The 12,639-nt window shown below is 51.1% G+C and overlaps 1 protein-coding gene across 5 annotated transcripts in view; it reads left to right on the top strand.

The window, feature by feature from the left end:
- Positions 1 to 12,639, top strand: part of MSI1 (musashi RNA binding protein 1) — a 29,176-nt gene that overhangs the window by 11,083 nt on the left and 5,454 nt on the right. For all 5 annotated transcript variants that reach the window (XM_054172780.1, XM_054172781.1, XM_054172783.1 and 2 more), the window contains 4 exons: positions 7,213 to 7,261; positions 9,245 to 9,327; positions 9,930 to 10,047; positions 11,656 to 11,736. In XM_054172780.1, coding sequence (XP_054028755.1) covers positions 7,213 to 7,261; positions 9,245 to 9,327; positions 9,930 to 10,047; positions 11,656 to 11,736 — 331 coding nt within the window. The remainder of the gene's footprint in view (positions 1 to 7,212; positions 7,262 to 9,244; positions 9,328 to 9,929; positions 10,048 to 11,655; positions 11,737 to 12,639) is intronic.

Below are 12,639 nucleotides of genomic sequence, written 5' to 3'. Positions count from 1 at the left end.
GAATCACTTTTTTTTTCCCCTTCCAAAACTCTGAATGAAAAATATGGGCTGCTGTTTTCCTGAGGAAGAAAACACAAAGGGGTTTTTTTTTTCTTAGTATAGTCAGAGAGACTGAGAAGTGCTCTCAAGCTGGCTATGGTCTGTCAGGTGCAGTTGCTAAGGCTTTGAACATAGTGGGATCGCTAGGAAACACTTCTGGCTCCAAAACTCTAATCTCTCTGAGATGCAAGCTAAGGCCATGGACATGTTTTCTAAAGGAGATTATTTTTTCAGTTGCAGGACATAAGTCCTGGAAAGAACTGCATTCACAGTATGCGTAGCCAAGTGTCTTGGCTTAAATTGAATGTGTTGGAGATCTTTAGGCTGCACAAGGAAGTATTTCAACAGCCTCTCCAGCCAGATTCAGGCTACCACCCTCACTGAAATCTGAAACAGAGAGGAGGAAGATATCTTGCACCTAGCACCTCAGGCATAGCTAGTCGTCTGCTCAACATGTATGAGGATGCCTCACCTCAGAGGAGCTCAAGTCCCAGCTTCCTCCTCCTCTACTTAAACGTGTGTGAACATGTTCTGCATTACTATTTTAGGGCACAAAGGGGTTGTCCACCAGAGTAATTTCTTTGGACCATTTGGTTTCTGATCTTGTAAGCAAGGTTATTGGTTTCATATCATAACTGAAAAAACTCAGATCATCTTTCTTTTTCAAGGGTTGGTCTGACAAAATTTTACACTTAAAGAAAGTCAAATCAATTGCAAGAGAGGAGGCTCTGAACAAATAAGATCTTTTGTCATGGAGCTTATCTAAGATATGAAATCTTTGTCCCGGGATGTGGTTGCTAAAATTTGCATAGGCTCCACATGATCAGACAAATTCATGGAAGGTCTTTTAAATACACAGACACCCTCTAGACTTCAGGAAATCCCCAAATGACAAATACCTTGGAAGCACAAGAAGATGCAGTGGTAAGGGGCATGGTGGTTTTGGTAGAGTTAGAGAATGGTTGAGTTTGATCTTAAAGGCCTTTTCCAACCAAATTGATTCTATGATTCTTTATGTTCTTCCAATGGTGTGTGTGGTTGATTGATATCTTGGGGGGGTGTTGGGCAATGTGGGTTTCTGCTCTGACTTGGTGCAGCCAGTCTCCTGTTTGTCATTAGAAGCTGATCTTTTCAGAAACTAGAAATGGGGGCCTGGACCCAGTTCAGGTATTTGAACTCATGGGGGTTTTGTGTGCTTTTCCATTTGGGAAGCAGAAGTGCAAGAAATATATTCACGATGACGTCTTTGCATGAGTCACTAATCAGTTGTGGCTCCAAGGGTGCTCAAAAAGTGCTTAAAAACAGTCTGCCTCTCTCGCTGGGCCTGCAGGTAATCTGCGTGTGTGGATGAGTCGGTCACGAAAGTCAGCCTCTCTGTGAGGCAGATCATGCCCAGAGAGAGATCTGCTCTCTAAAAATATCCTGGAAGCAAACAAGGAAAAAGATCTGCTGAGATCTGAGGATGATTTTGACCTTTAGGCTGCCATCTAATACTCAGACCAAATTCAGGACCATTTGCTTAGGACAGGTTCTGAGCTCTCACTTGGGCAATGACTCGAGTACTGTCCCAGCCAGGAGAAAACCAGCGTATCTGAGGTGCTGGGTTTGAGGAGGGTTTGTGTGGCTGTCACAAATGCATATTCATGTACACCTGCCAGGAAATGATGTGGCTGACTTGGGTATATGAAATGGGCTTTCCCTGCTGGCTAATATGGGAACCTATATGGGGAATTTCTCTAAAAGGAAGACCTGTTCCTGTGCTTACAGTGGACACGATTTCCCTCGCTTGGATCAGGAGAATGTTAATTAATCCTTAATCTGCTGCTCTCTGGAAATTTTTGGGATCAAAGCTACTTGTCAACCTGCTGTGGATTTCCAAACTGGATTTTTGGATTTTCCTCTACAGATCAGAGGCCAATTTATGCAAATTCTCACGCGTAACATGGTTGCAATGAACAGATGGGGAGGGGAGGAGAAGGGGAATCTGATCACCTCTCTTGCGGCAGTAGGCAGTTTGGCTTCTGGTAACAATGCCTCTGGAACAAAGGGTTCTCTGTGCTCTGCATCTGGTAGGCAGATAGCCAAAAATGCTGTAGCACTAATGGTCATTCAGGTATTCAGTGGTTCATTTGATATTTGCCAGGTGCCCACGGTGCAGTGCAGGAGTGGGCAGGAACACCTGGACAGGCTGTGCTGCTCTCCTGTGGCATGGTGCAGGCTCTGTCCCTTTGCTGAGTCTTGTTCCCAGAGTTTTGAGAACAGCTTTGCAGAACAGGATTAAGAAGGGTCCTCCTGGCACCGTGCAGGTGCAACACGCCTGCTCCCTGGAGCTGGACTCAGGTTGGTTCATCCTCCTCCCCACAATCATACTGTCCTATTTGAGCAGCTAAGAGAAGCTCACAGGGTTGTTTATGCCCTCTCTTGACAGGTTGGCCAAGTGGTTTCTAGGTAATTTGGTTTATATTTCCCTTGCTGAAGCTGTCTCAGCAGTTGTAATTCTGCCCAATTTTTCTACAACTATGTTGCCATGGTTCTTTCTAGGACCAGCTGAGCCGTCTTTAGTTGCTATTCAGGTAGAAGATGCCTGTCTCTGCAAAGCCTTTGCTTGAATATTTACAACTTTCTTTAAGATCTACCCATGTGGAAGTGAACCAACATTTCTCATCAAATTTTTGTTGAAAGTTTTTTTAATTATTATTTTTTTTTTAATATGCCAGAGGCTGTCATTGGCTTCCTCTTTTGCAGACACCTGTGACTGTCCTAGGAAGATTGAATGATACTAGAGTGGGACTTAACCATTGAAAAATATCAGACCTTTTGGTCAAGGCCAGGTGGATCATTCTGCATTCCTTTTTGGTACAAAATGCCTCATTTGTTCAACTGAGTATTCTGTCTAGGCTGAGGGCTGCTTTGGTGGAATCTGTCTCTGCTCTCACTTTCCCTTCCTGTCACCACCAGACTGCTGTCATCAAAACCTGGTGCTGATTTGAGAAGGTCCTGTTTCCTCCTCTCAGGAAGGTGCTGCTTGCTGCCCTCATGCAGGAGGTCTCAGCACTGGCAAATCCATAGAGGGTTCCTGGGGACAAACCTTTTTTCACTTTCTGAATGCATTACCTCCACTGAGCCAAAGCTTCATTGTTCTTCTACTCCCATTTGGTTTCCAAAAGCTAGGGAGAGCCACTGGAAACACAGTTTAGAGGAAGTGATGTTAGCCATCACCTAGGGTGTAAGGCTCAGACTGCCTCTGAGCTGCCAAGTACCTCCAGGGGTACTCCTAAGTCTTCTGTGGCAGGGTTCCTTGGGAAGGGTGCACATGAGTCACTGCTTTGGGGACCCTTCTCTTTTCTTTGATGGTTTTGACTGTCACCACTAAACACAATTCCTAAAAATTACCAAACCTTGAACTTCTAACCTCAAATGTTGGATAACTGCAGCCTAGACCAGCACCTCGGAAAGTTTCCTGGGAGACAGCCTTGACCACTAAGGTAAACAGTTTCCCAGTAAAGTGATCTGCTTTTTTGAGTATGTTTAAAGAATTGAAACAAATATTTATTTAAAGGAGGTGGGGAGGGAGAGAGAATGGGGTGAAAGACAATTCACCCAGCGAAAAAGCTGTCGTGAAAGTACAGTTACGATCATAGATTATTTCCACGCCCTTTTAAAAATGAATTTAGGAATGTTTCTGAAACTCTTAAATGCTGTTTTCCACACACTTCTGCATCCAGTTCTTTAGTAGTTGACTTGACAACCAGTGGGGGCTGGCTGGAGATGGCACCTCCATTCCTGTCTTGCTGGAGGGCCCAGCCCCCCTTCCTGGCCATTTCCCCAAACATTCCTGTTTCCCCATCCTGAGCACCCCCACACCCCTGGCTGTGTGTCCCTTCTGTCCCTCGCAGCCCTGACCCGCTGTCTTTCAAAGAGGAGGTGAGGCAAGATGGCGGCAGGGCCAGGCGTGGGACGGAGTCGGTGCAGGAGGGGTCTGGCTGCCTGAAGACTCGGTGTGTGGCGGTCGCCGTGCCGTGGCAGTGGTTAGGTTGTGCTGGTTTCTGTGCTGTCGCTGGGGTTTGGCTGTGGCCGTCGCTGTGCCGTGGCGGGCGGTGGCTGCCGCTCTCCCGCCGGCTCTGTCCGGCCGCGGTCCGTGTGAGGGCGCCGCCGCTGGCGGTGCAGGCGCGGGCTCGGCGCAGCGGGGCGGCTTTGTGCGCGGCGCTAATCCGGGCGGCAGCTGCTATTGGCGGCCGCGTTGCCGTGGTGACGGCCCCGCCGGCGGCCGCCTTTGTTGGGGCCCGGCGCGGCCCAGCCGGGAAGAGCCCGGCGCGGCGCTTCGCCGCCACAATAGCTGCCCGCTGGGGGCTGCCACTCACACCTGGTTGTGGCTGCGGGGTCGATGCACCCTTGCCGGGGTGAGAGCCGCTCATGATACGTCGATCCCCTCAGCGGTCAGCGCTTCTTACGAGGGTCTGCCTGGGTGTTTAGGTAGTGCTGGTCCTCAGGGAACCCCATCCCCTTCCTTTGCTCCAGACAAGGGGAGCTCATGGCAGGAGCTGGCAGGGGTCTAGTGTAAGGCTGTATCTCCAGGGCAGGGTGCAGGAAATGGCCACTCCTTGTGGGCACAGGTGAGGCCTTTCTCCCGTCCCCACGGTGTGCTCCGGTCTGCAGCCCATCCTGCTGCCTCTGTAGGCTCCAGCACTACTTTAAGGCCTGACTGGATGGGGCTTTGAACAATCTGATCTAGTGGAAACTGTCCCATGGCATGGAGCTTGGAACTAGATGGTCTTGGAGGTCCCTTCCAACCTAAACCTTTCTATGATTCTGTGACTGTGTCTGTACCCACCCAGGTTACAGGGCCCTGCTTTACTTCAGGGCACTGGTTGCATGCTGTCTGAGACCACCCAACGCCTTTCACTTGGGAGGGAGACAGGGAGATGCTCAAGTATAGATTTTGTTGACAATAAAACCCCCTGATTGTAGCTATACACAGTTTGCACCCTAGAGTTGAGAGAGTGGGGTTAGACTATTTCAGATATGATGTGTATATACACATATCTGTCCCTCTTAGATGTAGTTCATGGCAGGAAACACCTTTCAAATAGAGTGTGTGTTGTTGTAAATACATTTTCACAAGGTGTTTTGGGTTGTTGAGCAGATACTTGATCTTAAAGCACCACCAGAAACTTAGAAAAAGGCAGAGGAAGGCTGCTGTTCTCCTCCCGGCACACAGTGCTAGAGCTCCATGGGAGTGCCGTGAGGTGCAGTTGTGTGGATGTGTGCTGGGCTCTGCCACTTGCAGCTGCTCTCCTGCTTTCCAGGCTCTGTGAGAAACAGGTTATTGCTGGGGCTACTTGGACAGACCAAGTCAGCAGCAGTGCTGTGCTTGCCCCCATTGGGGTTTTTCTTTCTCATGCCCATCTCTCACTGTGATGAGTTTGTGGGCTCCAGCTACCTGAGCTGAAGTGTTAGGGAGTGGCACTGCTGCAGAGTGCTGTTGACACAGCTTTCTCCCAGCGTTCAGTGGGGAAGAGGACAGCTATGTGCCCAGCCTTTTTGAGAACTGGTTGGAAGAATGGATCTATCTTAAGAAATGAACACAATCAGAACTAAAACCTTCTGAAATATTTTTAAGCTATGTCAGGCTTCCTGCCAGCACATCACAGTTGTGCTGGCACCACAGAGGGAAATGGTGCTGGGGCAGGAGTGAGGAGTGATGGGGAACGGCAGCATGATGAACTGCTACCACCTTCCAGCTCCTTGACTATGTCTTGGGAAGCTGCTGAAGAATTTCTTTGGGTCTGTGTGAAGTCTTACATCCCCCATGGCTCTGACTGAATGCCTGGCACGTTTCTTTGTTTGTTGACTTGGCTGAGGGAGACTGAACTGGGACAGGAAGAGTGCTGGAGGAACTGCAGCCAGGTTTTCTGTTGTCACCTCTCACTCTTGCAGGGTGGATGTGTTGGACAAGCCCAAGGGCACCAAAGATGATCTCTGTCTACTCATGACAGCACTGGAAATGTTAGCGAGGGCTCCATTCATCCTCATGGCGCAGAGGTGGAGTCGGGTACCCCATGTAGTCATGGGGGGCTGAGGCTCGGAGCCTTCTCCATTCCCTGGCTGAGGCTGTGGGCTCTTCGGGGCCCATGTCATGGTATGGGCAGCACTCTGCCCTCACTGGTGGGCTGTTGTGGAGAAGGCAACAATACAGATGCTTCTTGGGGATGAGGCAAGGGGGTAATCCTTCTGCGGAGCTGAGGGTGCATGGGGCTTGCTGCTCGAGGAGCGGTTATCTTACATGGAGGAGGAGGAGGGCCAGGGCAGCTGCTGGCCGGAGTCTGCTGCTGCCTCCCCTGAGCACTTGCACGTCCAGTTTCATAATCGGATTAAGGCAGTGGTATTAGAGAGGAGGGATGGGTCAGTGGGACAGGTTTACACTGGGGCTTACACGGAGGGGATTGAAGTGTATTTTTTAACCCTGCTCGGCCTGGCCAGCGGAGCAGCTCTGGCTCTGCGAGGCAACACCCGTGGGGAGATGCGGGAATAGTGGCAGCAGGCGGTGATGTGCTGGCCAGGGAGGAGAGCAGCCCCGGGGCGGCTGGGGGATGGGGCCCAGCCGCCCCTCCCCCCGGGAAGGCAGCCCTGCTCAGTCCTTGCAGTAAATTTGCTCTAATTACAGCCTCCAGCAGTGGGAAACCTCACTTAGAGGAAAGGCTCCTCTGGGGTGGGGGCAGGGGCGCTTCCCAGCTTTCCCAGGCAGGCTCTGTTGTCTGAGGCCTCTGCTTCCCCTGTCGCTGGGAGGCCCCTTATTGCTCTCCCCACTCCAGCTTTGCTTCTCTCTCCACCCCCCCACCCCCCCGCTAAATTCTCCTCTGCTTTGAGGCTGGGATTTGGGAACAATGCTTTCCCTGCTCCTTGCCCCCCGGCTGGAGCCGCAGGCAAACAATTGGGGTCGCTTGCTGCCAGGGGCCGGGCCAAGGGGGCTCAGCAAGGCTGCACCTGCCCCGGGCTGGGCTGGTGGGGGGGACCATGCTGGTTATGGCTTGGGGAAGTGCCTGGTGTGGTAGCTGGTGTGTGCATGTGCATGCTTCCTTCTTGGGGACAGGAGGTCCAGGAAGCTCTGCACAATTGTGTCAGAGGATGCTCATGGCAACAGTAATAATCTGATGGGAGCCCTTCTCTTTGCAGGTGGATGACGCGATGCTGATGTTCGACAAGACAACCAACCGACACCGAGGTGAGAGCTGTCTTCTAGCTATAGGAGAGGGGTTGCCTCCTTTCTTGGAGGGGTTAGTATTCCAGCAGCAGGGGATGTGGGCCGCAGCTGCTCTTTATCTGGCCTCCAGTTGCCCCATCCTTTTGCATCTGCATCCTTTACCAGCATCCCTTGCAGCATAGAGAGCTTTTGTCCAGTGCATTTCCTGTGCTGTAAACTCGCCGAGCTGCAGATATGTGAGAGGAGAGGGCCCCCTCCCCTGCCCGCTTACCTCTGTGGCTCCAGCCTGCAGTGTGTGTCTTACCTTGTCCCAAGTAATCTGAGCTCTGGGAAAGCTGACACGAGAGCCTGTGTAGTACCTGCTTCTCATCCCTTCCTCGGCCCAGAGCCCACTTGTGCTCCCAGGTCACCTTTTCTTACCCGGGTCTTGCTGGTGGGAGTCTGGTTTCAGGATAGGAGCAAGGCTGTAATATCTGCACTATCTGGACCCAGCCCGCTGTGGGTGTTCCTGCCTCCACTTTGCTGGTGAGTCTTCAGGCCCATTACCTGCTGGTGTGGCAGGCTCCACACTAGCATTGCACCAGCTCCGACATTTACTGGTAACAATTTAACCTTCAGGTTTAGCTTTGGCCTCTTCCAATTCAGGGCCAGTAACAGCCCCGTGCTGGGCAACTCTCCCGTCTGTGTGTTGTTTGAAGCATTTCCAAGCACCTCTGCCCCCAGATCAGCAAGGGAACACTCCCTTCTGCTCTTGTTACACTGTGTGCCCTTCAGGTTTTTGCTTTTTTCTAAAGCCATTAAATCTACTCTGATTGCCTGGCCTGGATGTTGTTCCAGCTTCATCTTAAAAACGAAGAAGTGTTAACCCCCATTCCTCCATGAGTCCCTTCCAGCTGCTAGTCAAAGAGTTGGGTGTTTCAGAAGAAGCAGGGAGAGCTGCCAGTGCCATGTGGGCAGTGAGGGGCTCTGCCCAGGGTGCAGCAGTCCTGATGGGGGTCTGATGCAGCTGTGGACTGTGTCAGCATCAGAGTTTTGGTTTTGAATTCCCCAGAAACTCTGCTTGAGGTTGTTGAGGTGAATGGTGTGAAACTACCTGGGCAGAGACAGATGGAGTTTAAGAAGAGACTTTTCTGGCAGTATGGAGAAAATGTGGGGTTCTTGACAGCAGATCCTCATCTGTTTTCAGAAAAGTTATTTTAAAGCATCGTGGAATTGGCCAGTTCTGGAAAACGGAAAGCTCTGCTTAATCCCATCTTGCTTGTAAGGCAGGCTTAAAGACATCCTCCCACCTGCCTCAGTTTTCCGGAAGCGGCTGCAGTCAGCCGAGAGGAGTTTAGTCTGCCCACTCAAACTGGTCGTTGCCAAAGCTGTCAGGAAAGGGGTTGGTACAAGAAAGGAGGTGTGAGGTGGGCCAAGGGCCAGGAACACGCTGTCCTGTCTTACCCTAGATACTAACCTTACTTCGGTGGAACTTTTCACATTGCTTTCCGTGTGTATATCTGTCTTGCTCTCTGCAACTGTGTTGCTGATGCTGCCTGCTTGTTCAAGGCCCCGGGTGACTGCCGAGGAAATGTGCAGGGTGTTAGTGCTGGGGGAGGGGGGGTGTTTAGCAAGGATGGCGATGTCCTGGCAAGCAGCTGTTGGTTTCTCCATCAACTCTTTGTGTGAGCGTCTGCTGGGATCCCCCCCAGTGTTACCAGCCATGTGGTTTGCCTTGCAAATAGCAAAGGGGTTTGGGTTTTTTTTAAGTAATTGGTTTTGAGAGCAGTGGAGTTCAGAGTGGGTGGGAGGTACAGGATGAGGAGGGAAGGGGAATCTATAAGGGGATGGTCCTGTTCTTGTAGATAAAAGCAGGATTTGCTGCAGAGGGAAGATGAGTGACAGCTGTTTGAGAAAGGCTTGATTGTGCTATCCTTCTCTTCTCCTGGCAATGAAAGAATCTGAGTGGTGGGTGCAAACTGTGCAGAGCTCTGACCTGATCAAGGAGTTTTGCTTTTTCTTCAGGGTTTGGGTTTGTCACATTTGAAAGTGAAGACATTGTGGAAAAAGTGTGCGAAATCCACTTCCATGAGATCAACAACAAAATGGTGAGTGTCTGGGGCAGAAGCTGGGGAAGAAGGGATAGAGGTATGGGATAGAGTAGGGCAGTGCCAGGAGCTTGGGTCCTGATGCACTTCCTCTACAGTGGGAAATTCCTAGTCTTTTCCCTGAAACAACAGGAGCCGGTTTGGGGAAGAAATTCACAGTATGGAGGTGAACCAGCACAATACTGAGCTTTCAAGAAGAGCTAACTGCAATGAGGAACTGAGCAGTATTTGGGGGTTTTGAAGTTATATGAAACCTCTTGGTGGCCTGGAAGGGGGCAGGTTTTGCTTTTATTCAGAAAAGAGGAAAATTAAGCTTTGAGGCCCAGGTGCAGGGCCAGGCAGAGTGTCAAGGGCAGCACCACGAGGAGGAAAAGAAAGGAGATGAATTTTGATGTCCTCGCTGCTGGTGCCTGCAGAGCGAGCGGGAAGGCAGGCAGCGTGCAGGCCAGAGGCAGGGACACTGGGGGGGAGGACAGAGGAATGGGCTTGTGGGGAGTGCCACACACCAGCAGCCTTGCCTGGCCTACAGCCCAGGCACTGTGCTCTGTGTCAGTGCCCTGTGCCCACAGCGGCTGAACTTGATCCTTGCTTTCTTGTGGCAGGTGGAGTGTAAAAAAGCCCAGCCGAAGGAGGTGATGTCCCCCACGGGCTCGGCACGAGGGCGGTCCCGAGTCATGCCTTACGGGATGGATGCCTTCATGCTCGGGATTGGCATGCTGGGTAAGCCCAAGGACAGATCTCCTCCCCAGCTCCCTGCCGTGCCAGGCAGCAGCTTAGAGGCTTTATTCTGAGAGCAGGCAGGGCGGCCAAGGGCAGCTCTCCTTGCTCCCAAGGCCGGGGCTGCTGGGGGCTGCTGGGACCTGTTTGCGATCACAATTTGCCCTCTGGTGGCACCTGGAAAAACTGCAAACTTGTCACTGCTGCCCTGCGACAGCTGGAGACGGCCGGGCGCGACCATGTGCTGGGCGGCTCTGGCCCCCTACGATCTCTTAACGGCCCCGCAGTGCCGTAGTGCAGAGACTGGAAATCTTTAATGCCTCTCGTGGAGTAGAATGTAACTACAGAGCTAAATCGAGTGTGGAGTAATCTGTGTCCAGGCATCTTCCTCCCACTTTTCTACAGTCTTTCTGATGAATTAGTTGGTTAAAGAGGCCCCAGGCTTCCACTTCTAACAGTGGTCCATAGAAATGTCCTCACTGTTGGTTAAACACTGTAAAAATGTCCTTTAAGGTCTAATTAAGCTTTGTCTCGTTTTGTTGCTTCCCTCTCAGGGACAGCAAGTATCTGATATGGCAAGGAAAATTATATGCAATTATCATGGGACTGTCTTGTATGAGAAATTGGTGACAAGCAGGCTGGGGTCACATGTCTGTCAATGATTCTAAAGCAAATCCATTCAGATATAAAAGACTGAAAAAAGAAAATGGTCCTTTATAGCCTCCTCTTCAGGGTTGCAAACACCTCATGCCTGGGTCTGAGAGCCAAGCATGATCTTTCTAGCACGGTTGCTGTTCCTGGCTTCTCTCCCTTCTCAAGTTTGCTCCAGCCAGGCCTGAGCTGACCCAGGAGCAGACTGTTTGCTCAGTATCATTGCTGGTGTTGCTGGGCAGGGTGTACTCAGCCTGACTCTCGTTACTAAGCCTGCTGAGTAGCAGTTAGTCACTGAACAAAACCCCAAAAAGGGCACTTTTCCCCCCAATGTTTTCACTTGACTTATTGAAGGAAAACAAATCTCCAGCCCGTGGGTTTGAGTTTTGCCTTGTCTAAGCCATCTGAATTTTAAATCAGCAAAGCTCAAGCTGAGTCACTGGGAAATCCACAAACTCGTGTCTTGAGAGATCTCAAATCAAATATTCGTCTCTGAGTCAGTGCCCTGCGTTCTCACAGGCTTGTTCTGTAGGGGTGGTCAGCTTCTCAGGGAATGGCAGGAGTTGTCCTGCCTGGTGCCAGGCAGAAGCACTCTGTCTGCATTCGCCAGTGCTTTGGTGCAAAATGACTCAGAGCTGTTCAGCCCCCAGCTCCCCAGTTTCCTATTTGTAAATCCAGCTGATGCATCAGAAAGCCTTAGTCGTACAGAGTTACGAGTTTCTGAGAAGGAAACATCCGTGTCCTTACATGTTTGACGTGAAGAAGAAGTCAAACAGGCCTGCTAAAACTTTCTGTAGACTTGCTGGCGCTGTGCACTCTGCCCAGCAACTTCCCAGGGTTTCTGTTATTTCCCTGTTCCTGCTTTCTAACACCAGTAGTCACACTGCTTGTGAGCAGCCTGGTGCTAAGGACATGGAACCTGTGAGCTTGCAGTAACAGAGTCCTTTTCTCTTCCCCCAGGTTACCCAGGCTTTCAAGCCGCCACCTACGCGAGTCGAAGTTACACTGGCATTGCACCTGGCTACACTTACCAGTTCCCTGGTGAGTGGTGCTCCCTTGCTTGGTTTTTTTGCTCTGCCTTCAGGTGATGGGAGTCCCTGGCATGATCTGTGACCCAGGCTCTGCCCCATTCCCGTGCTAGATCTTTCTTCAAATTGGAGACGGATGTGAAGGGGGAGGGGAGAAGCCCTGGAATAGGTGGGAGCAGCCTGTCCTTCATTAGGATTATCCTCACACTCCAGTGGCAGGAAGAGCCCAAGGCTGCTCCAATGCCCTTTATGTTGGCCTCCTCTGTAGGGCTGCTGCTGTAACACAGAAGGGCCCCTGCAGCTCTTCCTGCCTCGCTGCCTTTGTGTGTGTCTGTCTGTCTTTACAAGAGTTGCCACCACTCTGAAAGTAGCACAGAATTTTGAAATGTGCATTTCCATGAGCCATGGAACTCCTTGGCACCCAAAATGCAGGGGCCTGCAACACTGTAGTTGTGTTTTAAACAGTGCCTGGACCACTCACAGCCTCCAGGAAAGCATCTGCTGGGGTGATGGGCTGCAGATCCTCAGCAAACTGGGTGGTTTCAAGCTCCCAACCTCACCATGTGCTCTGAACATGGATTGTGCGATCAATGGCTGGAACCTGCTGTGCTGCAGCTGCTCACAGCTTTATGTGGCCTCTTCCTCCCTCCTGTTTTCTGCAAAGCTGGGGAGCAAGGCAGAGCACACTCAGGGAAAAAGACTGTCTTGCTATTTTTTAGAGAAGTGGCAACTCTGAACATCCCTTCCTTACTCCATCCCTCAGTGTGATGGTTTATAAATGAAGTCTTGATGTTAGGGGCTGGGAAGTTTCTTCTTTGCCTGAGGTGAGCCCAGGCTGACTGTGGCTGAAAGCTGCTGTTGCCTCCTAGCTGGAAGCTCTCCCTGAATCCAGTGTATGAGTCTCATTGGTAGTGGC

Source organism: Dryobates pubescens, chromosome 25, assembly GCF_014839835.1.
Source record: "Dryobates pubescens isolate bDryPub1 chromosome 25, bDryPub1.pri, whole genome shotgun sequence".
In the NCBI taxonomy this organism is placed as follows: domain Eukaryota; kingdom Metazoa; phylum Chordata; class Aves; order Piciformes; family Picidae; genus Dryobates; species Dryobates pubescens.
This window is presented reverse-complemented; position numbering and strand designations above follow the sequence as displayed.